Raw genomic sequence first — 27,813 nt, 5'->3', positions numbered from 1 at the left:
TACCACAAAATATAATTTTATTTGTTTACAAAAACAAGCCTTTGTACAAATAAATATATTTCCCATAATGCGAGGCTTTTACTCGGCCACCCTCAGCCCCAGAGACACTTTCTTAGACAATGGGGGTCCCTCCACATTCTACTCCTGCTGCTTTTATTTGGAAGAGAAAGTCACAATTAGATGACACTGCCCCCCCATCCCCAAAATGAGGCTTGCTCCTCAACTGGTCTCAGGTCCTGAAAGTTGCCATCATCATCATCACCTAACTGATATTTTGTCCGCTCTGGATTTGTTTCCTGCAAGCAGCGCCTTGCGGGGTAAACAGAAGCCTGGAAGGGGGCAGATTTTTCAGCAGGGCATTGGGTGTGAGAGGGCCTGATCTGAGCCAGGAGCATGTTCTGGATTGGGGCCCCATGCCTGCTTTTTCATCAAAATAAAAGTGCCCAGTTTAAGCAAATGGAAAAAGGAAAACAGAATGTGGTTTGGTGTGGAGAGAGACTAGCTTGTCTCCGAGCTGCCCTTAGACTAGTACAAGGAAGAACCCAAGGCCTGGAGAGGCTGAACGCTGCCCCCCAGGCTCATCTCCCTTGCCTTCAGGCCTCCCCCTAAGCCATGCCTCCTCCCAAGCCCAGTCCTCCCCAGCCCTGCCCCTCTTTGAATGTTTTGACCTGCCTGGGATGTGTCTTTTATCACTGTCAATGGTTCTTGTTTGCCTGGAGGAAGGATGGAGTGTGTGTGTGTATAAACTTCTGGTTTTTGTCTGGCTGGAATGCAGCCAGCTGCACAAAGGTAGAGAGTCTGTTGCTCTGCTCCCTTCTGCCCGTCCTTGCCTTCTGCTGGCATGCGGCTCCCAGAAGGTTCCCAACAAGGCAATGCGGCCCTCGGATGAGGAAAGGCCTCTCATCCCTGCACGGGCAGATCAGCAGACCTGCGCCACACTTCCTTACTCCCAGGCCATTGTACCCTGGAGGACGGGGGCCTCACTGAGGGGTGTGCGGCATCTCTGTGCCTTCATCCTCTGGTTTCGCAGGGCGTCCTGTTAGTCCAACCGCTGCCAGGAGCAGCCAGGTTAGGTCTTCAGGGTCTCCAGGGCGAGGGCAATGAGGCCAGGCATGCTGCGGTACAGAGAGTCGCTGGCCAGGCCAACGAGACCGGTGAAGGAGGTGGATCTGTGTCCAACGGTGGCTTGGACGCGTGCCCTGTATAGGCCCTTGGAGTTCTTGGAGCCCAGGTCCACGAGGATCTGATTGGAGAAAAGGACAAAGAGGCATAAAGCGAGAAAACAATGGCAGCAGCAGCATAAAGGAAGCGAGTGGGGGGGCGAAGACCATGAAGGCTGCAATGGAGGGCTATCAATGGCTACTGGCCCTGGTGGCTATGCTGGGCCTCCATAGTAGGATGGAGCAATGCATGAAATGCAGCTGATGCTATTCAATGGACGTCTAGTGTCCAGGTTGAGGGAAATAATAGTACTGCTCTATTCTGCCTTGGTCAGAGCACACCTGGAGTCCTGTGTCTAATTCCGGGTGCCACAATTTAAGAAGGATGTTGACAAGCTGGAATGTGTACAAAGGCAATCATTATATTATGAGCATTATATTAGGGAAAACTGTCTTGCAAAAATGTGTACATATTAGGCAGAATTTGCACTAAAAAGAATCATGAATTTTCACGTGTACTTTGCAGTATGGGGGATCAACAAACTGATGTGGAAATGTGGAGATCTGAATTTAAGATGAGCACAAATGAGAATGGAATGAAACCACAACTGACAGATCCTCTCATTCCTCACCTCCTGGAAGGTCATGGCAAGGTCCCTCTCAGGCACTTGAAGGATCCAGCGGTGCATCTCACGCACGGAACGGACCTGCTGGGCAGATTCATTGACGCCCCGGCAGTTGGAGCCTGCAGCAGGAACTAAAGGGGAGAGGGGTGGGAGGCAGGTGGATAGAAGATTTGGGAGAGAACAGGCAAAGTCTTTCAGAGCAGAAGGGAATATTCTTGCTGGAGATAAGGCTGCTGGTCTCTGGAGATGCACCTTTCCTCCCAAGGCAAATGGCAGCTTCGGGTGGGGACGATTTTCGTCGGGAAAGCAAAGCAGAGGGGGAGTTGGGGGAGAAATCCTTCCTCTGCCCCAAGGTCACTCTGCCCATGGCTCCCTTGCAGCTTATGAAATACTTGTCCATGCTGATTTATATTTATACATGCACATTTGGAAATAATTGCTCTAACTTAAAAATAAATACAGGCAGCGACCGTTTTAGGCATGTCTGATATGTATGAGACTGTGCATACGTGCATCACACTGAACCTGAAAGGGACCAAAAAACGTCACCAAAAGGGGCGGAATGGGGTGTTTGCAGGCTTTTTTAATGGGTGTTCCGATTATACAAAATTTCACGTGAGCGTCTGCTGTCTCAGAATGTAAGCCGTGCACAAATCAGTTGCTGCCTGTGGAATATATCTCACTGTAGAGAAGACTATGATCAGGTGAGCTGTGCGGCTGATCCGCCTGCTAACCAGCTGTTACCTGCCGATGGGAAACTTCAAGGCCCCTACTGCTCACCTTCTTAAACTGGACTTAGACTGGACAGCCCTTCAAACAGAGGACTGGCTTCCCGACAGCCCATCAAATAGAGGACTTTCCTCTGCAAAGGAGGACATGTGGCCTCTTTGCTCCATACTAAGCTGCCAGGCTTTGCCCTTAGATCCACCAGGTGACGTTCCCTCCCATACACTGTTAGGCCCCACCCCTTTATCCAAGGCCCCTCCCCTCCTTCTGTTTTGAGGAAGCTTGGGACAAACCTACCTTGGGGGAAGGTGTCATCCTTTCCCCAAATGGGGCCCGCGTTCCCAAGGCTGCGCTTTTCCCGCTGGGGGTGGGCCTCGCTGGCCAGGGAGTCTGCCACAGAGCAAGATGGGAAAGTGAAGGTTTAAGAGTTGGGGAGAAGCTACGGGAAAAGGCACAGAACAAAGCTAGCCTGCCTTGCTTTGCTCATAACCCGTCTCTCTTCTTCCCCATCAGCCAGCAGTTGAAGGTTGGTGAAGGTTGGACAAGGGGATCTTTTTTCCTTAATCCTAATTACCACAGGGGAGGGAGAGGAGGGGGACAGCTGGGGAGGGGAAACAAGGGAAAGAGGGCGGATAGGGAGAAGTGGAGAAATTCTGCCAATGGCAGTTCCCCTGTTTCCTCGGGGTAGAATTCTGAATAGGCATCACCATTGCTATTCTTTTATTTGTTAGATGCCAACTATGAAAGTCTCCAGTTATTATGTGAACTGATTAAAAAACAACAACCAAGCACCCAAAAACCATCACAGAGCAATTTGCGGAATGGCCACAGCTTAGTGTCAGAGCATATGCCTTGCATGCAGAAGGCCCACGCAGGCTCACGAGGCTTTAACTGAATCATAGAATTGGAAGGGACCATGAGGGTCACCCAGTCCAAAACCCTACAATGCAAGGATCTTTTGCTTGAACCCACAACCCTGAGATTAAGAGTCTCCTGCTCTGACTGAGCCATCCAAGGTGCTCCGTAAAACACTGGGTTCTCCAGTTGTGAAAGGGATTATGGGTTAAAACCAGCATTTGAAATTGGGCTTGCAAAGCGGTATACAGCCCTGACCATGGGATAGTACAAAGCAGGGCCATTCCAGGCCAAAGGGTGCCCATGTGCTGGTGAGCGGAGAGTTCCATCCCGCTGGGCGCTGCAGGAATGCACTAGTGGTGCAGACCCTTCCCCACCACAGGCCATCATAACACCAGAAGATTGACGGGCTGGTGGCGCTGCCCACCTGCCAACCTTGGCCTGCAGGGAAGTAAAGATCTGGCCTCCCTCCACCCCTGCAATGTAAGCTTCTTGATTCATTCTAGGGATTGACTGCTCTGGTACACCATCCTCCAAGGGCCCCAAAGCCACCCACCCACCTTCCCATTTCTGGTCCTGCCCCATGGCCCATTCCATACCATTCAAGGCAAGGCCTTGGGGAGTGGTGGTGGCTGCAATGGTGGCTTCCTCCTCTGTCCCAGCTTCGGGGGAAGCATCCTGAAGGCCTAGTTCTCTTCGCAGCTGCTGAAGGAAGATCCACCCTTGTTCCTGCAGCTCCTTCACCTCCCCATCTGCCTGCTGTGTATGGAAAGAAGGCAGAGGGATAGCTCAGAGCGAGCCGATAGGTAGGTCTGTTTGGGGCTGGCAAGTGGCCTGGCAAGTCAAGTGGCTGACCGGTTCCCAACCAGAAGAACTGCCAAGGAATGACTGGAAAGAGCATACTGGGAGGACCTCGAGAACAAAGAGACTGGGTGTCCTCTGGATGTTTTGGACTCCTAGAAGCCCTAGCCAGATTTTTAACTCCCTTGCTTTGCTGAATATCCATCCTGATGAAGAGTTCTGCTGGGCTGCAAAGTTTGCATGCTTTTTCATTGGGAAGGGACTGGGGGATTTATTTCCTCCCAAAATAAAAGGGTAGGTTTAGCCTTTAGCCATGCTTGCTAATGTGATGTAATCTGCCAGTTCCTCGGCTTAGCTGTGAAACAAGGGGTGCTTCACTGCACCACTGATTGATATTCTTTCATCTTTCATCAACACGTAAAACGCTGCACAAAAACCATCTGGATGCCATCTCAGGGGCGATTTGTGTCAGTGCCCTAAATGCAGCTTCCCCCAGTGCTTTATTGTTGTTGGCATCTGTCTGTCACGGGGGACAATGGAGTATGCCTCTAGGGGTGAAGTCAAACCGCTGCATTAATGGCACCAAAGTGCTTCTCACTTATATTGGGGAAGGAGCAGAAAGCTGCAAATGAACCATGGGTCCCCTGGGAGAAAAGCCAAGATACTTTGCTGCCCAGGGGAAAGGACAAGGAGGCTTCCTCCCACTCCTGTTGCACGAACAGAAAGTGACTGTTCACTGGCTGGCTGGCTGTCGGCTCTTACTTCAAGCCTTGGCAGTTAGCTTAGGGCAGTGGTTCCCAACCCTTCATGAACTCATCTCAAGTGCCTCCTACCCTATAAAAAGCATTATACGGTGGCACCTCGGGTTAAGAACTTAATTCGTTCCAGAGGTCCATTCTTAACCTGAAACTGCTCTTAACCTGAGCTACCACTTTAGCTAATCGGGCTTCCCACTGCCACCGGAGCACAATTTCTGTTCACATCCTGAAGCAAAGTTCTTAACCTGAGGTACTATTTCTGGGTTAGCGGACTCTGTAACCTGAAGCGTCTGTAACCTGAAGCGTCTGTAACCTGAAGCGTCTGTACAGAGTAGAAGTTTGCACGACCCACTAAGGAAGGTAACAATACAATAAAATTCAAAACAGTAACAATTAATTGCACATTCAATCAAACCCCAGTTAAAACTATTTGGTTTGATTAATTCAACAGAAGGGATGACCTGATCGAGTGATACTAGCTTTTCAAACTCTGATAGTCATTTACACCTCCAGTGCCCCCATTCCCCTTGCCTCTTAGCACCCCCCCAGGCAATCCCATCACCCTGCAGGGAGCTGTACCCCCACTCTGAGAACCATTGATTTGTGGGGTGGGTGACAGGGTGGGTGATCTCAGGAGGAATAGTGGTGGGGTGTTGTTGCTGACACCCAGCAGCTCCCGCCTGAAGCAACTGCTTGTCTTTGCTTTATGGTAGGCCTGGGCCTGCTGCCTAATGAGAGTAACGCCACGAAGCTGACTGAAACTGTGATCCATATCTCTCTCCTCTTTCTATGACTTCCTGTCTGCCTTTGCAGCCAGAGTGCCGCTCCAATCTTGTCTCTCTCTTCCCCTCTCCACCCATTCACATACCTGCAGGAACAGCTGCTCCTCCCCGCCGGCTGTGGTTCTTGAGTCCTCGGCCAGGGCATTCAGCTCCTGCACCCAGTCGCCCAAACTGGGCCCCGTGCCCTGGAACAAGGAGGCAAAGGAGGGGAGGGTGGACCGAGGAGGCCTGCAAAGAGAGACTGAGTAAGGAAAAGGGTGCTCCTCTCTGTGTAGCTAAGTGTGTGTTTCTGTGAACCGTCACTGAGTAAAAATGAAGGAGGCTGCACATTTCAGAAGTCTGGCCAGGTTCACCTCCTGGCTTTGAAGATCTCTTCCCTGACCCCTCTCCTATGCCTATCAATGCAACCTCTCTTTGAAATGAAAGGTTTTCTAACATCAAAGGAACAGTATGGTAAGAATCTAAAGGAACAGCAGCTTAACACCTTTATTGGGGTCAAAAAAGAAGAAGTTGCAAGTAAGCTTCTGGGTTGATCCAAACCCTTTGTCAGTCTGGATATTATCTAGGGAGCAGATCACACATGGACTTAGTCTATGTACAGACAGTGTGCACATGTATAGTAGGCTCTGTATGTGAGTTTGCATAAACACGTGGAATTAGAGGTGGGCCGGTGGGCACGATCCACCTGAGTTTCTGCTTGCATTCCCTGCCCTTTGCCAATACAAAAGTACAACTGCTATGCCTGCTTACTGCAATTAGCTCTAGAACCCCAACGCTTTGAAATTTTAAACAATTTCTTTTACAGGACTGTGCAGTACATAACTATCAACAAATCTGATTTTCTCCCGCCCCTCTCTTTATCTTTCTCTGTGGTTATAGTCAGGTAAATGAGAGAGCGGGTGGCGCTGTGGTCTAAACCACTGAACCTCTTGGGCTTGATGGTCGGAAGGTCAGCAGTTATAGTATTGTTCCCTGATTAATAGTGGTGAATGTTGTATTTCCCTACTCAAAAAATTCATCCTGGATACCTGTAATGCTCTCCCCAGCGAGCATCATGGTCCCCAAAAGTTACAATCCAAGCCAGAGAAGAACTCAGTAGCTCCCCTGAATCCTCTTCCTGTATGCTTCCCTTCCTGGCTGCTCTAATGGGATAGCGCTCTCTCTCTCTCTCTCTCTCTCTCTCTCTCTCTCACACACACACACACACACAACTTCCCACTCTGGCACCCAGCACCATGCCACTATGCCTACAAGCAAGGCACCAGCAGAACAGAAACACGGAGGTGTCGCCTTACCTCCTGGGCGAAGTCTGGGCTTCTCGTTTTTGCATTTTCCTGGCATCCGGCTGCAGGCTCTCTCGCCCACCTCCTGTGGCAACGACTGCCTCTGGCTCTGCAACCTGCTCTTGGGGGTAATGCGGGTGTCAGTCTGGGGTAGGGGAGAAGTGCCCCCTCCCCCACCTATGGTGGCTGCAGCTCAGTTAGGGACTTTAGCCGTAAGACAGTCATAATGTGTTCTGATGGTACTCTCTATCCCTGGGTAGAAATAGGGCCAGGAACTGTGTTCCTGTAGTTTTCAGTTGCAGGTGGAGACAGCTCTGGGCTCTCACAAGCCATTAGGACCAAGGTGAGGATGAGGATGAAACTCCGTTGATGAACAGCAGTGGAAATGGGGCAGCAGGCATTCCTCAGGTCTAGGACTATTTGCTGCAGAGGATGCATTGCAAATTTTCTCCTGACAAAGTCAGTCTATATGCTTTGAACAGAGATATAAAGGCAGAAATTCAGCAGGGGCTGCATTTCCTGGAATAGAGAGACGATGGGGTGAAACTATAAATTTATTTGGCCATACAAAAATGCATGCTGTTAAAGAACTAGAACTTCAATGGACATCGCAGCTTGGTTTCTGCAATTTAGCAAAACATCTTTGCCTGGGATTTTGTATAACCTGGAAGTTGGCAAGGAAATGAAATGGGAGAAACTGTGTGCCAGAACCCCAGTATTTCCTCAACAGTAGGGAGGCGGGTAGCACTGTGGTCTAAACCACTGTGCCTCTTGGGCTTGCTGATCAGAAGGTCAGTAGTTCGAACCCCTGCAACGGAGTGAGCTCCTGTTGCTCAGTCCCAGTTCCTGCCAACCTAGCAGTTCAAAAGCACGCCAGTGCAAGTAGATAAGTGCAAGTAGATAAAACTGATACCGTTGTGGCAGGAAGGTAAACAGTGTTTCCGTGCGCTCTGGTTTCCATTATGGCGCCAGAAGCGATTTAGTCACGCTGGCCACATGACCCGCAAAGTTGTCTCTGGACAAATACCAGCTCCCTTGGCCTGAAAGTGAGATGAGCGCTGCAACCCCATAGTCAACTTTGACTGGACTTAACTGTACAAGGGTCCTTTACCTTTTTTAAAAAAGGTAAAGGTAAAGGGACCCCTGACCATTAGGTCCAGTCGCAGACGACTCTGGGGTTGCAGCACTCATCTCGCTTTACTGGCCAAGGGAGCTGACGTACAGCTTCCGGGTCATGTGGCCAGCATGATGAAGCCGCTTCTGGCGAACCAGAGCAGGGCATGGAAACGCCGTTTACCTTCCCACCGGAGCAGTACCTATTTATCTACTTGCACTTTGATGTGCTTTCGAACTACTAGGTTGGCAGGAGGTGGGACCAAACAACGGGAGCTCACCCCATCGCGGGGATTCGAACCGCCAATCTTCTGATCGGCAAGCCCTAGGTTCTGTAGTTTAACGCATAGTTCCACCCGCGTCCCTACCTTTTTTAAAATCTTTACATTATTTCCTCAACACTAGCCTTCCAGAGGTTTTGGACCACAGTTCCCATCAGCTCCAGCCAGCGCTGATAGTTTGTGTAGTCCAAACCTCTGGAGTGCAACAGACCAGTGAAACCCGAGCTACAAGATCCCTTATATTGATTCTGTCTTCATTCCAAGACATGGGCCAAGGAGTACCTCTGGAATCCTGGCGTGCTCGAGGAGGGAAGAGGTGGTGGTAAACTTGCTCCATGAATTGGGGGAGGGAGTGTGTGAAGAACGAGAAGTCAATCTGAGTGCGGAAAAACTCCTCCGCCCGACGCAGGAACTCCAACAAGGTCTGAGCGTACGAGCGCAGCTCTGGGGAAAACAAGTTAAGAGTGCTATAAGAGCAACACAAGAAGGAGAGCCTTGCAGCTGGATCAGGCGAAAGGTTCTTCTGGTCCCATATCCTGCTCTCAAAAGCCCAAAAGCAAGACCTGAGCCCCACAACAACTCCCCCCACTTCTGATTCTCAGAAACTGGTATTCAAGAGGTATACTGTCTCCAACAGTGGAGGGAGAAATGTTTGTCATGGCTAGTTGCCATTGGCAGCCTTATCCTCAATTAATTTGCCTGTAAGACCCTAAGAGCAAGACTCCAATGAAAGCCTCCCATGCTGCCATCATGGGTCCCAATTGGTTCATTGGGGATGTCAAACACAGAAAGGAAAATGGCCAGATACCCAAGGACGTGCTCTATGAGGAGCTGGGTTCAGGTCCCAGGCTAGTTGGCAGACCAACTCTGCATTACAAAGATGTCTGCAAACAGGACACAAAGGCTGGCAACTTCAACCCCGCCATGTGGGAATCCCTTGCAGACAACCACAGTGCCTGGAGAGGGTCAGGGTGTGCATCCACAGCAGTGACCAAAGGAGGAATGACTGCTGGGAAGAACGCACGGTGCACCACATCAGCACAACCAGACACCTTCATCTATTCCAGCTGCAAGAAAACTTGTCTCTCCCGTATCGTTCTCTACAGCCACAGCAGGCGCTGTAACTCTCCAACGGTTTGACCCACAAAGGAGCACTCCTGAGACAGGTGGATGCCAACAACCAACAACACAGAGGTTGAATAGCCATCTGTTGGGAATTCTTTAGCTGTGACTCCCACACTGCAGGGGGTTGGACTAGATGACCTTGGGAGTCCCTTCCAACTCTGCAATTCTGTGATCTGATGCTTCCCTCTCAGAGCTACTAGCTGCTTGACAGGTGTGTGATTTTCACTGAGACCACAACCAAGGTGGGGATTAAAAGCCCATTCCAACGTGCTTCACTCAGGAAACTGGCCACTCACTGCCGTACCTATGTCTTTTTAAAAAAGCCATAAAATGTGATCATCCATTTTTCATATCATCTATCATTTGCCCCTACGTGCCTGGAAGATGGGCTCGAGTTTTTCCATTAAGCCCCTTTGGGGTATTCACTTTCGTTTCTAAGAGACACTGAACAGATCACGCTTAATTCCTTACAGTCCAAAAAACTGTTATTTTACATGATTGAAAAGCTATTACTTTAAAAGAATCCGGTATGGAACTATTTTATTATCAGCTGCAAAATTTTAAAAAATAACCTGCAATTGGAAAAACTAATAACCTGTCCCTTATGTTTCTAAATGGGTTTTTTTTTTGGGGGGGGAAGCAGAATGGAATGTGGCATTCATGGTAAAATTAACATTATATAAAATCACAAGCAGGAAATCAAATAACTAATGAATTTCATACAGAATTGGTCAATTTTCATAATGTGCCTGCATGATATAATGTCGTATGTGCTGTGCTCATTATTTCTTCATTTATAGTATACATGATTGGATATTATTGTACTGAATTTGAGAGAGAAGGAGAATGGGAAGGACAAGGGCTCTGACGCTAGGAAGAATGTAAGGAGAGCACTGCTGGATCAGGCCAAAGGCTCATCTTGTCTAGCATCCTGGTCTCACAGTGGCCAACCACAGAATCATAGAATTGTAGAGTCGGAAGGGACCATGAGGGTCATCTAGTCCAACCCCCTGAAATGCAGGAATCTTTTGTCCATGACCCTGAGATTAAGAGTCTCATTCCCTACCAACTGAGCTATCATGGGGCAGATGCTATCATTGCTACTAGTCACCAACAACCTAATGTCTCATGAATTTATCCAATCCTCTTTTAAAGCCGTTCTGGTTGTCTTACAACCAGTCTTTGCAACGCACTCAAGAAGCCTTTTCTGTGTCTGAAGAACAGGGTAAACGTGCTTTATACAAAATAAATAATTGCACATTAGCAGGAACTTCATAATGGACCTTTCAATCTCTCTCTCAGTATGTCCCTGAGCTGAGAACCAGCTTTGTCAACAGGGCCCTGGGCTCCGTAAAAGACACTGGCAGCGCTGCTCTGATCAGATCTAAGCCTCTCCTCAAAACCAACAATGCTTTGGAGAAAAACAAGTGTTTACGTAGACCTGATTAAGCCAGGAATGCCACACAGAACAATCAGCCTCCAGCGCCCAGCCTGGGAAGGACAATGGCGCTGCAGAGATCCCTCAGCAAGACATCAAAAATCCAGTCTGGCTCACTTTGGGGGTGCTTTAAGCCTCAGCAAAACAAGGCATTGAACAGAGCGCCAGAGTATATGGGAAAGAAACATAGCTTCCCAGGGACACCCTTTTAGGCAAAGGAAGCATGATGTGCTGATCTCTTACGAGTGCTGCCTTGGGGGATAGAACGCTCAAAACCAACCGCATGAAATTCTCAAAGCATGAGGTGAGGTTCAGCTCACAGATATGGCCTTGTGAAGAATATGCAAGTTCATGTGTTAGGTCACAATTATAGAGGGAAGGAGTGGGATCCTCTGAACTCCCAAAGGCTTGATGTCTGCCTTCCTCCATGGACGCTGCGTAGGAGAAGGTAACTATCAAACCTCTGGGAAGTTTAGAGGCTTCCAGCCTTTTCCATCATAATCACAAGTTTGTTTCTGAGCTCAGTTTAAAGTGCTGGTTCTTTTAAAAGCCCTAAACAGTCTGGGAAAAAATTATCTTAAGAACTGCCTCCATCCATGTGAAAATGCCCAACCTTTAAGATCATCTGCTGAGGACAATGCCTGCTTCCTTCCAGATCAGAAGAACAAGCTGGGGGTGGATGGACAGAGCCTTTTCCGTAGTGGCACCTGGGCCATGAAATCCCCTACTCAGAGGAGGCTCACTTCTCCCCATCACAGCTCATCAGGCAGCCGAGACCTTCCCCCTACAAACACTCATTTATAGTTGCTTCCATTGAAAACAAGTTTCCAACAGCTGCTGTTTTTATATTGATTGTGTTCCTACTGATAGCCATTTTTATTGTGTCATTTTAGCTTTCTTTTAATCCATTTATAATTTTGGATTTGTTGTCTACGCTTCTCATTGGATTTGTCACCTTGAGAATAACTTCACAGGGAGGTGAGACAGAAATGTTGAAGATAACTTTCCCTGCTGTGGACGGCTATCCCCGTATTCATGTGAGCAGACTCTAACCATATACTGGTTTGTGCAGTAATGGCGAGCCTTCTCCCCACACCCCAATTATCCCCACCTTGAAGAAAAGCCCACCCAAGTGGACTTATTTGCCCACATCAATGTTTACTAGACTCCCCAGGCACACCTGTATGGACCATTTGTCTCATTTCAGCAGAGTTCAGCAGAGAACTGTGGTTGTGTTTTTTTTTAATGTCCCTGCCTGATCCCCTGGAGAGAATTGTGATCGCCGCAGGCGACAAGGCAAATGATTCTTTACAAGCTGCAATAGCCTGGGTTCTCATGCGAAACCTGCTCCCAGCCAGCCCTTGCCATGCCACTCACCGCATTGCTGCCTCTTGGCCTTGCACTTCTCATCTGCAGCATGGGCACAAGCCGCCGGACTAGCAGAGGGGGAGCAGGGCTGAGTGTAGAAGGCACACAGGTGTGAGAGCTCCACTCGCTGCCTATCGGGTGGCATCTGAGCCAATGCCAGCAGCTCGAAGCAGGTGGGCTCCCGGCTGGAGGGCGACTCTGTGCAGAGGATTAGCAAAGGGGAATTGTTGTCAGCACTGCCCATGTGCTCCGGGAGGGAGAGAGGGAGGGGCCTGACCAAGGGTCGGAAGGAACATGGATTTCCCAGCAGGGTGACCTGAAAGGGTAGGCAGCGCAGCTCACTCCAGGTGTCGCGGAACTCCAACTCCCATCAGCTCCAGCCAGTGTGGCCAAAGGTCAGGGGATGATGGAAGTTGCAGTCCAACAACATATGGAGAGCAACACATTGGATGTTCCTGGCTTGTGAAGCACAAAGAGGCGCCAGAGCAAACACTGCACCCACCCTCAGTTTTGGAGTTATTCATTTGCTTCATTTGCTTGTTTCGTTTAGAGCATTTGTACCATCAAAACAAGACAGTCCCTACCTGCAGGCTTACAATTTAAGGAAACACAACACACAAGGGGAAACGTACAGGGAGGGAAGAGGAAAAATCAAAACCCAGACACCAATTTCTAAATAGTCGTTCCTATTATTGGCATGCTGGCATAGTTCAGGGACAGAAGGTGCCTGAAGTGAAATTCACCAACGCCAGACCAATCCTGAGGCCCGCTGAGTGCCTCACATCTCGCAACTGTATTTTGGAGGTACGGTTCAGAGATGTGGCTAATTCAGGCTACAGCAACTCTTCCCTGCCTGGGTACCTCCTCCATCATGTCCCCTGAACCGCAAAGGTGTGAATGGCCCCAGTCAACCTCCCATTTATTCTGCCCCCCTGTGGAGGAGTTGGGAGCGACAACGCCAACATTAACACTCACTCTCCATCTGCTGGTGCAGCCAGTCTGTGAAGGCGGCGACTCGGGTGTATACCCCAGGCTTCCCACGCTCGCCACAGCCGTCGCCCCAGGAGGTGATCCCGTATAGCACATACCGCTCTGACAAAGGGTCCCAGCAAGTGAGTGGTCCCCCAGAGTCGCCCTGGAAGGAGAAACAGCTGTGGGTCCAAAATAGGGAAGTGTGCAAGTCGAGGAATCCTGGCCCCCTGCCCTTGCTGGAAAAGGCCAAAGGGCCATTCGGCACAGAACTCTGTAGCCTACAGCGGCCAGCTGGACTGGCAGGTCTGGTGCCATGGTGACCACACACCTCAGCAGCATCCTGTTCTCACAGTGGCCAACCAGAAACACACAAGCAGGATTCGAACACAAGAGCAACTCTCCCCCTCCCGTGGTTTTGGAGGCAGGGATGCTTCTTGATTGCAGCTGCTGGAAACTGCAGGAGGGGAGATGGTTTTTGTGCTTGAATCCTGCTTGCGGGCTTCTCGCGGGCATCTGGCTGGCCACTCTGAGAACAAGATCTTGGACTAAATGCAACAGGAAGGCTCTTTGGATGGGAAACAGGGAGGGAGGGCTCTTGCCTGTGGGCTTCCTGGAGAAATCTGATTGGCCACTGTGAGAACAGGAGGCGGGACTACATGACCCAGCGGGGTCTTCTTATGCTAGTTATGTGGGCATCATGGCACCACACCTGCCTGTCCAGCTGGCCATTGTAGGATACGGTGTTTTCTCTCCCCTCCATGACTCTGACCGCTTCCTGCCACTATTGCCAGCTGCTGCTCCTCTGCCTCAGCACTGCTGCCGGACAGAGCCTGTCAGCTGAGCATGGAGTCGGTGGCAGCTTCTCCCCATCGCTCTCTCTTCACCACTCCTGTTTTTTCCTTGCTTTCCCGCGCTGGGCCTGAGCGAGAGGCAGGTGAACAAGCAGGAGGCAACTGTGAAGAGAAGCAGGACTATGGAGGTCCTTAGTGGAATCGTGGGCTCTCAGCAGATGCCCATCCCTGCCAAGCCCTGATGCCAAATTCTGCGCCAGCAGTGTGCTGGAAATGCCAGAAGGCTACCCCCTCCCCCCCGGGCACTGCTCCACTGTCCCTCAGCTCCCCCTCCTCAGGGAGCCTCCTTACCTGGCAGGAGTCAACGCCCCCGGAGAGGAACCCAGCGCAGAACATGGCGCTGGTGAAGAGCTGGCGCCCCAGTGCACCACGGCAGATGTCTTGAGCTAGGATGGGAACCTGGGCTTCCATGACTACATCAGCTCCTGGACCATCTATGGGGCAAGCGTATGACATTATGGAGGGGCCCCAATTCCCACCATCACCTCCCCACAAAATTGCCCACCTTGGCATGGCGATGGAAGCCCTTCCCATGTGGCAGCTGGATGAAGCCACAAGGGAGAGGCCAACCCTGCCAGTAGCCCCAGGCGTTCCATTTTTTCTAGGGCCCAGCTCCAGATTTGGTAGGAGTTCTCATGAAAATTCCTTAGCATTTTAGTTCTAATTTATAGAATTGTAGAGCTGGAAAGGGCCAAGAGGGTCATCAACGCAGCAATCTTTTGCCCAATGTGGGGCTTGAAGCCATGACCTTGAGATTAAGAGTCTCCTGCTCTAACCAACTGAGATATCCCAAATACATATTTTTGTGCGCAAATTTTTGCAACACAAGTTTCTCAACTATTAACACATTTCTGCAATGTGTTTTCACCAATATATGCATTCACAGGCACACTTTAGCCTAGTAAAGTGCATTTTTGTATATGGCTGGAAAATGTCATCGCAAAATTCAGAGAAATGCAAATTTCAAAGGGTGGCTGTGTTTCGGTTGATGCATTGCTTTGGAAAGGGCAAATTCAGTTTGTTCAGTCAGTTATATGGGCACTGGGACCATATAACACCAGTCCTAAAGGCTCTTCATTGGCTTCCAGTGTGTTTCTGAGCACAATTCAAGGTGTTGGTGCTGACCTTTAAAGCCCTAAATGGCCTCGGCCCAGTATACCTGAAGGAGTATCTCCACCCCCCTCCTCCTCCTCCACCCCCTCCTCCGAGGGTCTTCTGGTGGTTCCCTCACTGCGAGAAGCAGAGTTACAGGGAACCAGGCAGAGGGCCTTCTCAGTAATGACACCCTCCCTGTGGAATGCCCTCCCTTCAGATGTCAAGGAGACAAAGAACTGCATAACTTCTAGAAGACATCTGAAGGCAGCCCTGTATCGGGAAGTTTTTAATGTTTGATGTTTTATTATGTTTTGATATATGCTGGGGAAACCCAGCCAGATGGGTGGGGTATGAATAATGAAATTAATAATAATAATAATAATAAGAAGAAGAAGAAGAAGAAGAAGAAGAAGAAGAAGAAGAAGATGTGAACTAAACCAAGTTTCTCCCCCAACCCTAGCCCCCACCCCCCACATGCTCCTGGGTTGCCCTTCCTCACGCTACCTTCATAGAGCGATCCCCAGCCAATGATATAGCATGGCATCCCTGTGCCCAGTTCCATGGGTCGCTCAGGAAGGCACACTGGAGTCACCCAGGCAGACGGAGTCACGGGGCTGCTCAGTTCCAACAGAGCCACATCGTTGTGGAAGGTCTTGGGGTTGAACTGCGGGCAGAGAAAGGAGAAGTTGGGAGTGGAGAAAAGCAGAAAGGCCCTAAGAATGGGGTCACTGTGGGTGGAACAGGAAGAAGAGGAGGAGTTTGGATTTGATATCCCGCTTTATCACTACCCGAAGGAGTCTCAAAGCGGCTAACATTCTCCTTTCCCTTCCTCCCCCACAACAAACACTCTGTGAGGTGAGTGGGGCTGAGAGACTTCAGAGAAGTGTGACTAGCCCAGGCTCACCCAGCAGCTGCATGTGGAGGAGCGGAGACGCGAACCCGGTTCACCAGATTACAAGTCTACCGCTCTTAACCACTACACCACACTGGCGACCCCAGCTCACCTTGGGATGGGAAAGGATGCGGCTGACCGGAACAACCCGCTCCCCTTCATCCAGCTTTGTCAGGTCGTAATCGCCCAGGACAACTGACCAGGCCAGTTCGTTTCTGCTTCTGCAGGTAGAAAGGCAGGAGGGTACATAAGAACACAGGCCAGTAGCCCACCCAGTCCAGCATCCTGTTCTCACAGATGCCTATGGGAAGCCCACAAGGAGGATTCAAGCGCATAAGCCCTCTCCCCACCTGCACCAGAAACTCACGTTCAGAACCATTACTGTCTCCGACTGTGGAGGCAGAACGCAGCCATCAGGTTTGGTAGTCACTGACAGCCTGATCCTCCGTTTGTCCGATTCTCTTTTAAAGCCACCCAAGCCATGCAATTTACTCAAGTGCTCATAGGAAGAAAACAAAGCGTCGCATCTACAATTATTTGCACCGGCTAACAGATGCCAATCAGCTGTTGGATTTGGTGGCTGGCTTGAACAGTTTGGGCAGGGTTATATCTGATCAAGGAATTATGGAGCTGGGAAGGACTTTGGACCACATTCTCCTACCCAAATTTCCTTGTGTGATCTGGTCCTTGGAGGAGGATCTTCCCCAAGTCTCCTCACCTTCTGGTTGGCAGGTTTCCAGGACTAGCAGAGCCTTTTTGGTCACAGCACCAAGATAAGCCACCTTGACCTGTTAGCTCGCTTATTCTTTGGCTTCTACAGAGCAGTCAAGGCTCTTGTAGTTTCAAATTATTATCATAAGGGGAAACAGTATAACAACAACAACACAGTGTAGAGTGCTTCTGTTCAGGGTGCCAGCCATGCCCTTCCTTCTCCCCTGGTTTTTGGTTGCTGCCCCACCACACAAAAGCAAACAACGAGCCTTCCATGCCCACTAAGTGTGCTCAATGGATGTCGGCCAGATCCAATTTTCACTTTAACTGGAGCCAACTGGTTTTCCCAACGCCAGGGGGCAGCAAAGACTGGAGGAAGCTGCTCAATACGAACATTAAAAGAACCCTGCTGGATGAGGTCAATGTCTAGCCCAGCACCCTGTTCTCATGGTTGCGAACCAGATGACTACTGGAGGCTTGCAAGCAGGTTCTCAGTAGGACAGCCCTCTGCCTCATGTGATACACAGCAACTGCTATTCAGAGGCCAGACAATGCTGAATTACAGCTTCCAGTGGCACAACTGGCAAGGAATGATTGGAATCCAACAGCATCTGCAGGGCCACAGGCTCACCATTCTTGGTGTAAGTCAGGGGTAGGTAACCCTTTCAAGACGGAGGGCCACATTCCCCTCTGGACAACCTTACAGGGGCCACGGTGGGTGGGGACAGAGACCAATGTGGGTGGAGCAACTCTTGCAAAGTTTCCCTTTTGATCCTTAACCTCCACTGCCATGTGGGATATCTTTGGGCTGAGGAGTAAACCCTACACAAATCCGGAGTAGAGACCCTAAGACAGTTGGGTGGGCACCTTGTACGCTTCCTTCCAGCAACTCCTGCAGCGAAACTGGTGCCAAAGGTATTGCTCTGCTTTCCTTTGGATCTTATCAGCAAGGCTGGGGGGGCGGGTCTTGTCGTCTGGGCAGCCCAAGACCTTCCTACACACTGCCCAGGCTTGCACGCACTTTGGTGCTGCTAATGCAGCAGTTTTAACTCCACTCCTGGAAGCACACGCCATTGTTTCTTGAGACAGGCTAGTTTCTACACATGCTCACACACTCCTCTCTAATCTCCAAGCAATCAACAGGCATTACCTGCCAGGCCAATGCACTCAATGACAGCATGAAGTCTGGCTGGTGAGGGTGTGGCCTTGAGAGAGCCCTGAGGGTCAGAGATAGAGGCCTGGTGGGGCACATTTGGCACCAGGACCTGAGATTCCTCACACTGGTTCCAATGCCACAGCAGTCTTTTTTTAAAAAACTGCACACTGTTTCATGAATTTCACTGAGTAGAAGTACATTTCCGAAATGAAGACATGCATGTGTGAATGCAAGACCTGGAGTCTTTTCCCAGAGCGCAGCCTTACCCTGTGAAGCAGTGGGCTGCCGTGAGGACCCAAGCATCCCCCACTAGCACCCCACCACACATCAGCTCTCCGTTGAGCCGAACAGACACCAGCCAAGGCCATGCGCCAGGCCAGGCTTTGCTGCCTCCCACGATCTTTGCCTTCGCCATTGTTGCGTTGGGAGCTGACACCCCGCGGTGCCCACACAGCCCTGGCAATTGAAACAAAAAGAAGAAGTTAGGGGACATTGTGGGGCGGCTGTCAAGACTCATGATCATAGTCCAATAGCTGGGCCTGGAAGATTCACGACCAAGTCTCAGTTCTGCCGTGTTAAACTCATAGGGGGCAAACTGCTGTCTCTCCACAGCCGCAACTCTGAAATGGGAATAGTAAGCCAGGTTCTAAGGTTTCACAGAAGCACTGAAAAAGTTCAGAATGGGTAACTGGGCACCAATTCTGGCTACCTAGTAATCTCTACTTTCAAATTAATTTTGTTTTTTTTAAAAAAAAAGAAAGCTAATAGATATTATGGGACCTGGAACTGTGCATCTGAGGAAAATGTCAGAAGCCATTGCACTGCAGATAAGATTTTTGAAATAGTGCCCTACATGGCTCTCCCTGCATACTCACGATCTAGAAAATGCTGAATAAACTGGGGAACACAGCATCAATTGCATGCTACAAAATTGTGCAACTCCATTTGCATTGTGCAATGCATATCAACTGCAGTTTTCTGCTTTGCTTTCCCCTAGCATAATGTATTTCTGTATGCTACATACAGAAACATATGCATTTTTATGCACACTTTACCCTGGCATGTGCATTTTTGCACACATTGCCTGCCTGTAGATATCGGACTGCCAAATCTGAAGAAGGGTGATTTTTGAAGGAGGACTGCGTATCAGTTCATGTATTGTTTAGGAAAGTGTGGATTTGGCACGTTCACCTTTGAATGCGAAGTGGATGAAATCCACCTGCCAAATCAACAACCCTAAAAGTATGACTTGGTTGGATCCCACCCCTGACTGCCAGGACCCAGACAGTGGAAACCTCTCCTTTCCCCCAAAACCTATGGGCAGCAAACGCACAGAGCACAGCAGTGGCTGCTTTGGGAGGAGGAAGCAGTGGTCTGTGTGCTCATGTAGCTGTCAAGCTTCATCCCAATTAACAAGGCGAGTGTTTTGTCCCCGGAGAGCAGTGCTCGGCCCAGTGGCCCTGTCAGCGCCCAACGCTGACCTTTCCCCTTGCAGGAAGCATTGGAAAACAGATGCTGGTGCATGGGGCCCCCGGAGCCCTGTGGCGCTGAGGCTGTCAAAGGGAATTGAGAAACAGTGATGCACGCGAAGGAGCATCCACCTGGGGGAGGATTAGCGGGGCCAGAGCCTCCAGGGGTGACTTTCGAGCCCTGCTCCACCCCACTTCTGGGAAGGTGGCGTATTCTGTGACTGTGCCAGCGGTGGCATCCTCACCTGGATCGGACTGGTCTGCCACTGTGTTCAAATAGTCCATGTCGCTTTCCAGCCCTGCAAGGGGGGACGAGGGAGAGGGGATTAGATGGGCCATCGTAACAATATATTGTATTATGTTGGGCGGCTTCCAGCGTAATATAAAAATACAGTGAAACATCAGACATTAAAAACTTCCTAACACAGGGCTGCCTTCGGATGTCTATATAATAAATAACAATAACAATAACAATAACAATAATAATAATTTATTATTTTTACCCCGCTCATCTGGCTAGGTTTCCCTAGCCACTCTGGGCCGCTTACAGCATATATCAAAACATAATAAAACATCAAACATTCAAAACTTCCCGATACAGGGCTGCCTTCAGATGTTTTCTAAATGTCAGGTAGTTGTTTATCTCTTTGACATCTGATGGGAGGGCGTTCCACAGGGCGGGTGCCACTACCAAGAAGGCCCTCTGCCTGGTTCCCTGTAGCTTTGCTTCTCGCAGGGAGGGAGCCACCAGAAGGCCCTCGGCAATGGACCTCAGCGTCCAGGCAGAATGATGGGGGTGGAGACGCTCCTCCTTCAGGTATACTGGACCGAGGCCGTTTAGGGCTTTAAAGGTCAACACCAACACTTTGAATTGTACTCGAAAACGTACTGGGAGCCAATGTAGGTCTTTCAAGATCAGTGTTATGTGGTCTCGGTGGCCGACCCCAGTCACCAGTGTAGCTGCTGCATTCTGGATTAGCTGTATAAGAACATAAGAAAAGGTTGCTGGAACAGGCCAATGGCCCATCTAAGTCCAGCATCCTGTTCTCGCCGTGGCCAACTGGATGCCTGTTACGGGATACCCAGAAGCAGGATACAAGCATGAGAGCAGCTTCCCCTCCTGTGGTTTCCAACAACTGGTGCTCAGAAGCATTTCTTCCTCCGACTGCAGAGGGAGAGAACAGTCATTATGGCAGTAGCCATCCATAACGCTCTCCTCCATGAATTGGCCTAATCCTCTTTTAATGTCGTCTGGCTTGGTGGCCATCGATCCATAGCAAGGATCCATAGCTCAGGGATGGCTGGGCAGGGAGCAAAGGACACATCATCGCAGAAGAGGATACAGATTGACGAACGAATCACATGCACCAATTACACGTGCAGATGAAAGTTTCAAAACAATTCCTGCAACTTGGATAGAAATGCACCTGATCTTGTTGCAGTGGGACCAAGCGACCCACGTGTGGCTGCTTAGTCTCTTCCAACTCTATGATTCTATGATTCTAGTCTGCTGCCGAGGTGTTTACTGCGGATGTCAAGGCCCCTATACTGTAGGTCTCCTTTAAACCAAACTCAGGCCTTCAAACAGAGGCCTGTTCTCCAGCAGCCCTTCAAGTAGGGGGCTGGTTCTCTTGGAAGCCGGAGACTCAAATGACGATTAGGAAACCCAACTGGGAAAGCAAGGGCTTCTCTTCCACCAGGGCTCTAAAGAGTGCAATAGGGTGTGCAGAGCACAACACCAGCCTTCCCCCAACCTGGTGCCCCCAAATGCTTGGGACTACAATTCCCATCGGTCCCAGACGGCACGGATGGGAGTTGTAGTCCAAAACCTCTGGAGGGCATCCATTGCTGGCTGGGGCTGGCTGGGGTTGTGGTCCAAAGCATTGGGAAGGCAGGAAAGTGGGAGGGGTCGCACTGGGTGGTGGTCCCTGACTTATTATTGCCCATCCACCATCACCAGCCACAGTGCAGCCTCCATCACACAGCGCTAGGTGTGGAGCAAGGCCAGAGAAGCCCAAGGAGCCGCCCACCACCCCGCCCCCCACCTTGGCCTCCCACCGGCATGTCACTCACGGCATTCCTGCAGGCGGAGCTGGCAATGGCTGACCATGAGGCGTATGCAGCTGTCGGGGGACATTTCCTGGCCTGAGCAGAGGCGTCGGTATGGAGCACACGCTTTGCTGAGGGCCCAGCTCTGGGCAGGCTGCTCTGGGATGGCCTGGACTTGCAGGACGGCTTCACAGCTGGGCAGGGAGCCCAGGGGCAACTCCGAGGCTGCGGAGAGAGGAAGACCTAGAAGCCCACTCCCAGGTCACCCCAAGGTCCTTTGGATGCTCTGAGAAAAACCAAAATCTCCTCTCCCACCCCTCCCCAACACACGCGTCTTATTGGATGTCGAACAGCATCAACCAATGATCAAAGGTGGCTTGGGGGCTTGCTTTTTCATTTGAAATATCTGCCCCTTCTCTATTTGTTTGTTTGTTTGTTTGTTTATTGCATTCATGCATTCACCATTTCTTCCAAGGGTATCAAAATGGCATGTAAATGGTCTTCCTCCTCCTCCTCTGCATTTCACCCTCACAACAACCCTGTGAGGTGGTTTAGACTAGGAGATGGTGACTGACTCCAAGATCAGTGAGCTTCATGGCTGTGTGGGAATTTGAACCCGGGTCTCCCAGGTCATATTCCAATGCTCTAACCACTATGCAACACTTGCTTTTCAGGAGCAGGGAACCTTTTTCCACATGAGGGCCGCATTCCCGCTCTGGGCAGCCTAAGGAGAGGGCATGGCTTAGGGAGCATTGCAAGGGCCAGATGCAGAGTCCTGGAGAGTCACGTTGGCCCCCGAGGCCTGAGTTTCCCTATCCCTCCATTGCTTCCTCCCCTTTCTGGTGCTCATGACCCTGCACAGCTGATGGAAACAAAAAGGTCAGGATGCACCGAGAGGTCTCAGGCTGATTTTCAGTAGATGGGGCTAAGGCCTGCCTAGCCCAGCAGCCGAGTTAGGTGGCTGAAATTAAGGAAGCTGCCAAGGCAGGCGCGGACTTTTGTACAACAGGGCTGTGAGCTCAGTGCATGCTCAGAGGCACGCTGGTTTTCCTCCTTCTATTCTGCCTATAATTCTTTTGCACCCGGCTCTGTGGTTCATAGATGTTGGGGTTCTAGTAAAAGTCCAGTGGGGACCCAGCAATGCCCCCCCCAAGAGGCTGGAATAAGGGAAACACTTACGGACACATTCCCTGGTCCGATTGCCACAGTTCCCAAAGAGGCAGAGCACGCACTCCTCACATTCCTGCAGGCGTCGTGCATGCTCCAACAACGCCCCTTCCAGGGACAGCAGGGCACTCTTCATGGCGGCTTCCAGCACCAGCGTCCCACGGTTGGACAGAGCTGCAAAGGGGCAAGACATAGAGAAGCTAATGTTAAGCAGGGGAAAGGGGGTGCTTTTTGGCGAGGGGGAGGGATCAGCAGTGGAAGCGGGTGCTTACTCCTTCCCCTGCCAGCTGCTTCTCCCCTGCAAATGCCCACCACAGCCATTTCAGGGACTGGGAGGCAGCCCGCTGCAAATAAAAAACATCTTACGGGGTGCATTTATAGAAGAGAAGGAGTAAGTGTGGGAAAGATGAAGCTCCCCTACTCCAGCCTGCTCACCACCCACTGCAAATGTACCCTCTCGCTCACAGGAACCGGCAGGCTCTTGTTTAGGGAACGCAACCTTTTTTGTGGCAGGGTTGCCAACCTCTCTGCCAGTCTTTGCAGCTGTGTCTTTACAAGTACGTTGATGAGCAGGGATGAGTGGCGGGGATGAGAAGGGGGCACCTGGCGGGGCGTGGAGGAGACCCACACTTTTACCACCTGCGAACATCAAGCTGCAGCTTAAAGGCACGGCCAAAGAGTCGGTGGGGAAACCGGCAGCCCTACTTTGCGGAACTGGTAAGATTGGAATTCAAAAAAGTACTCCGAGTCTTTCCAGATCGTGGCGGGTCCAAACGGAAAGAAGAACCTGCAGGTGTTATGAACCAGTACAAGAAAAACAGGTTGGAGCCTGCTGTCTCTGCCTCCACACTTTCTGCATGACTTCTGAAAAAGCTGGTGTAAATACAATAGTCCACACAGTAGTCTCTATCTGTGCAATTGAGGTCTCTGTTTTACTAACCTGTGCACATGCAAGCTATTTCAGAAACTGGAAAGCAGGGGAGCAAAACAGGCACAATCCCACTCCCCACTCTACACAGGCTCATGTGTGCAGTCCTTTTGTCACCATTAAAAACACTCTGGTTGCTATCATTGAGAACATAGGAAGAACCTTGCTGGAACAGGCCAATGGCCCACTTAGGCTAGCATCCCATTCTCAAAGTGGCCAGCCAGATGCCTGTGGGAATCCCTCAAGCAGGATTCGAGCGCAAGAGCAACTCTCCCCTCCTGAGGTTTCCAGCAACTGGGATTCAGAAGCGTTGCTCCCTCTGATTGTGGAGGCAGATCACAGCCGTCATCATGGCTCTATGAATTTGTCTAATCCTCTTCTGAAGCCATATATGTTGGTGGCCATGTGCTAAACTGTAAATATTTTAATTATTTAACGGGATTTATATACTGCTTAATCATCCCTAAGTGGTTTACATAAAATATAAAATGTTTTGTTAAAAAATAAATACTGGGTGTTCAAAATAAGTTATTTAGAATGTATCAAAACGTAAGCAAAATCAGCCGTTATTAGAATATATGTATGCATAATCAAATGGAATGACGTGTCTGGGAAGGCTTCCCTAAACACCAAAAGTCTTTAGCAGGCACTAAAAACACCACCATGAAGGTGCCTGCCTAATATCAATGGGCAGGGAGTTCCACTGTGAAGGACCGATTCCTTGCAAGTGCAAAACAAGCATTGATGTGGCACTGGCAAAAGTATATATGGATGTTGCGTAGGAGTAAGAATTGTCAACGGTTTAAAAAAACAGAGCAAACTGGCCCTGGCAATACCTTGGAGCGAAAACGACAGGCGTTGGGAAAGTGGCAGTTAGGGCAGTCAGTTGTTGAATGGGCATACCAATGGCTCCAGCCAACTTCCCCGTTTGGCCTGGCTGCATTCAATTTTTCTTATTCCCCCGCCCCCCGCCCCCAAGTTGGCTTGATCTCTGTTACAAAGGCGAAGGATTTCCCAGAAGTGTTTGGCTGAGGGCATCTGGTATCAAATAATCCCAGCGCCCTCTGCCAAATTGTGTCTGCATTCACTTTGCAGTGACGATTGTAAAACCGAGAGCAGGGTGCATACCAGCATACATACATGGAACAGGTGAAGATGGAGAAGGTCAACCTAGAACTAAAGGCACCAGGTGGCTGGGCCATAGTTCATGGGGGGGGGGGTTGAGCACCTGCTCTCCCAGGTTCAATCCCTAGCAGCTGGGGGGAAACGTCCAGTATGAAACCAGGGAGACCCGCTGCCAGTCAGTGCAGGAAATACTGAGCTAAATGGGTCATTGGTCTGACTCAGGAGAAGGCAGCTTCCCATGCTCTAGAAGTGTGTAGGCACATGGATCTACCATGCATAGAAGAGGACTGAAAACATGGAGAGAGAAAGACGGGAGACATAGGAAGCTGCCATATAAAGTCAGGACATTAGTCCAGCTCTGTACTGACTGGCAACAGCTGTTTCAGGCATACGCCTCTCTCCCAGCCAAACTGGAGATGCCAAGGACTGAGCAATGCCCTGCTGCTGATCTTTCTCCAAAGGGAGAGAGGACATGAGTGCAGACAGGATAGGAGCACATGAAGCCGCCTCATTCGGAGTCAAACCGGTTCACCTAGCACAACATTGTCCCCACTGACTGGCTGCAACTCTCCAGGATTTCAGGCAAGGGCTTTCCCCAGAATCGTACAGCTGGAAGGGACCCCGAGGGTCATCTAGTCCAACCCCCTGCAATGCAGGAATCTCAGCCAAAGCATCCCTGACAGTTGGCCATCCAACCTCTGCTTAAAAACATCCAAGGAAGGAGAATCCACCACTTCCCGAGAGAGTCTGTCCCAATGTTAACAGCTCTTACTGTCAGAAAGTTTCCCCCTGATGTTTAGTCAGAATCTCCTTTCTTGTAACTTGAAGCCATGGGTTCGAGTCCTACCTTGAGGAGCAGGAGAAAACAAGCTTGCTCCCTCCTCCATGAGAAACCCCTTAAGATGTTTGAATATTGCTGTCATATCTCCTCTCAGTCTCCTCTTTTCCAGGTTACCTGACGATGCTGGGACTAAACTCGGGACCTTCTGCATGCAAACAAGGCTACAGTATGCCAGAAGTGTCCGTTCTCCTTCCGCTCCCCGCTTTTACCATATACGATACGATAAACAGTGGTGCCCCGCAAGACGAATGCCTCGCAAGATGGAAAACCCGCTACTCTGCTTTACAAGGTTGTCATCCAGATTATGGAAACAGCCAACGTGAAACACCCTATAGCAGTCTATGAAATATGGCCACAGCTCAGTGGTAGATCCACCTGTTTGGCATGCAGAAGGTCCCAGGTTAAAAGAACCTGGAAGAGGACGTTACCGGCCTTATTGCATCTCTGTATCGAGAATGAACAGCACCTGTTGATTTTTTACCTGCAGTAAAAGGTAAAGGTAAAGGGACCCCTGACCTTTAGGTCCAGTCGTGACCGACTCTGGGGTTGTGGCGCTCATCTTGCTTTATTGGTACAGCTTTCGGGTCATGTGGCTGGCATGACTAAGAACCAGAGCAGTGCAAGGAAACACCGTTTACCTTCCCGCTGGAGCGGTACCTATTTATCTACTTGCACTTTGACGTGCTTTCGAACTGCTAGTTTGGCAGGAGCAGGGACCGAGCAATGGGAGCTCACCCCGTCGTGGGGATTCGAACCGCCGACCTTCTGATCAGCAAGTCCTCGGCTCTGTGGTTTAACCCACAGCGCCACCCGCGTCCCTTTAACTTGCAGTACCTCTGTTAAAAAACCCCCAGAGAAGTCATAGGGGATGTGGGGTAACAACAGTGTCCAGTTCAACGGCTAAGCAGCTGCTCTGCATGCAGAAGGCCCCAGGTTCAAATCTCTGAAACAACCAGTTAAAAGAGCCTGGAGTTGGAAAACGGGCTTTGCCTGAGCCCTATGGTGTCTACAGGAACAAGGGAAAACAATCTGCCCTGCACTGAATCACATCACTGGCCCACCTGGTTCAGTGTTGCTTCCACTGACCGGCAGCAACTCTCCAGGGTTTTTTAGATGGGGGTGAGGTCACCCCCAAACCTATTTGGGGACTACAGCTGCCAAAGCTGCTACCCTTGAGCTGCAGCCTTTCCCTTCAGTAAACCTGCTCCTGAAACCTCTGCCGCGCTAACCACTGCGCTGCACTGCCTCCCCAAGCAGGGAGTGTAATAAAAACCAGGTGCCCATTGACCCATTAAAATAAAGATGCATATTGACATGGCTATATCGATATATAGAAATAAAAAAATGATGACTAAATCTAGGCCGTCCCTCTCCCAGGCAGGCGCTGCTCTTACCTCGCAAGGCGCCGGGGGGCATCGGGCAGAGCTCCTTGCCCAGGGGGGCGGCCAGGGCCCGATCCACCAGCAGCAGCAGCACCAGGGGACCCATCGCCTCCGGGGGCGGCGTGGGGTGCGAAGGAGGGAAGAGGAGAAGGAGAGGGAGAAGGAGCCTCCCTTTCCCCACGGGGCGAGCGGAGCGGCTGCCGCCGAGGCCGCCCTTGCGCGCCTATATGCGGTGCCCTCGGGGGTGGGGGGACCCGCACAGACGACGCTCATGTTTTTTTGTGGGGGGGGGGAAGAGCACACCGAAAGAATAAATGATAATAAATAAATAAAACGCGAGAGAATTCATTCATTAGGGCCGGCAGCGGTGCCAGGCGAGGGTCCTGCCATTGGGGCGGCGAGAAGGGGAGGCGCGCGAGGTCTTCATTAGGGGAGCCCGGCCGGCCCTGGTTCAGCCCCGCTGCGCGCCGCCGCCGAGGAGGAGGAGGAGGAGGCGGCCGCGCTGAATAGGCCCTTTGTGAGCCCGGGCGGGGGCCGGCGGCCATCAAAAGGCTCCCCGCTTAATGATCAGAGGCGGCCCGCCTCGCTTGATCCTGCTCGCGCTTTTGTCCTCGGCCGCCGAGCGAGCGCCGTGGCCTCGGCTGAGGGGAGAGGAGAGGCCGGGCCTCCCCTCGCCAGCTCCCCTCAGCAAAGGCGAGGCCTGGGAGGGGAGATAAGCCAAGCAAGGCCTTGTTCCCTCACACGAACACACACACACACACACGTGTCAAGGGCCTAGCGTGAACCTGCACACAAGATACACGCGCAGGCCTCTCTAAGCAGGCCGTGGCGCTTTCGCCGCCGCCTTTACGCGACGACG

The 27,813-nt window shown here is 50.7% G+C and overlaps 1 protein-coding gene across 4 annotated transcripts; it reads right to left on the bottom strand.

Moving 5' to 3' along the window:
* Positions 1–27,813, bottom strand: PRSS56 (serine protease 56). Of its 4 annotated transcripts, none has more exons than XM_082224103.1 (17): positions 26,967–27,813; positions 22,691–22,852; positions 21,536–21,736; positions 19,708–19,761; positions 18,260–18,449; positions 16,239–16,347; positions 15,739–15,898; positions 14,431–14,573; positions 13,292–13,451; positions 12,326–12,514; positions 8,668–8,829; positions 7,004–7,112; positions 5,795–5,936; positions 3,967–4,126; positions 2,810–2,902; positions 1,793–1,905; positions 1–1,243 (listed from the first exon to the last, which is right to left on the bottom strand). In XM_082224103.1, the coding sequence occupies exons 1-17, from the start codon at positions 27,058–27,060 to the stop codon at positions 1,070–1,072; spliced, it is 2,415 nt and encodes an 804-aa protein (XP_082080229.1). In that variant the 5' UTR covers positions 27,061–27,813; the 3' UTR covers positions 1–1,069. The 4 variants fall into 4 exon arrangements, 3 of the variants coding, with proteins under 3 accessions (XP_082080229.1, XP_082080230.1, XP_082080228.1); XM_082224104.1 differs by having other exon boundaries at positions 1,793–1,917; positions 5,795–5,893; positions 7,004–7,107; XM_082224102.1 differs by having other exon boundaries at positions 1,793–1,917; positions 26,967–27,812.

The sequence above is a fragment of the Podarcis vaucheri genome, assembly GCF_965113315.1.
Source record: "Podarcis vaucheri genome assembly, chromosome: 5".
Taxonomy (NCBI): Eukaryota; Metazoa; Chordata; class Lepidosauria; order Squamata; family Lacertidae; genus Podarcis; species Podarcis vaucheri.
Note: the sequence above shows the minus strand (reverse complement) of the source record. Positions and strands in the feature narration are given on the sequence as shown.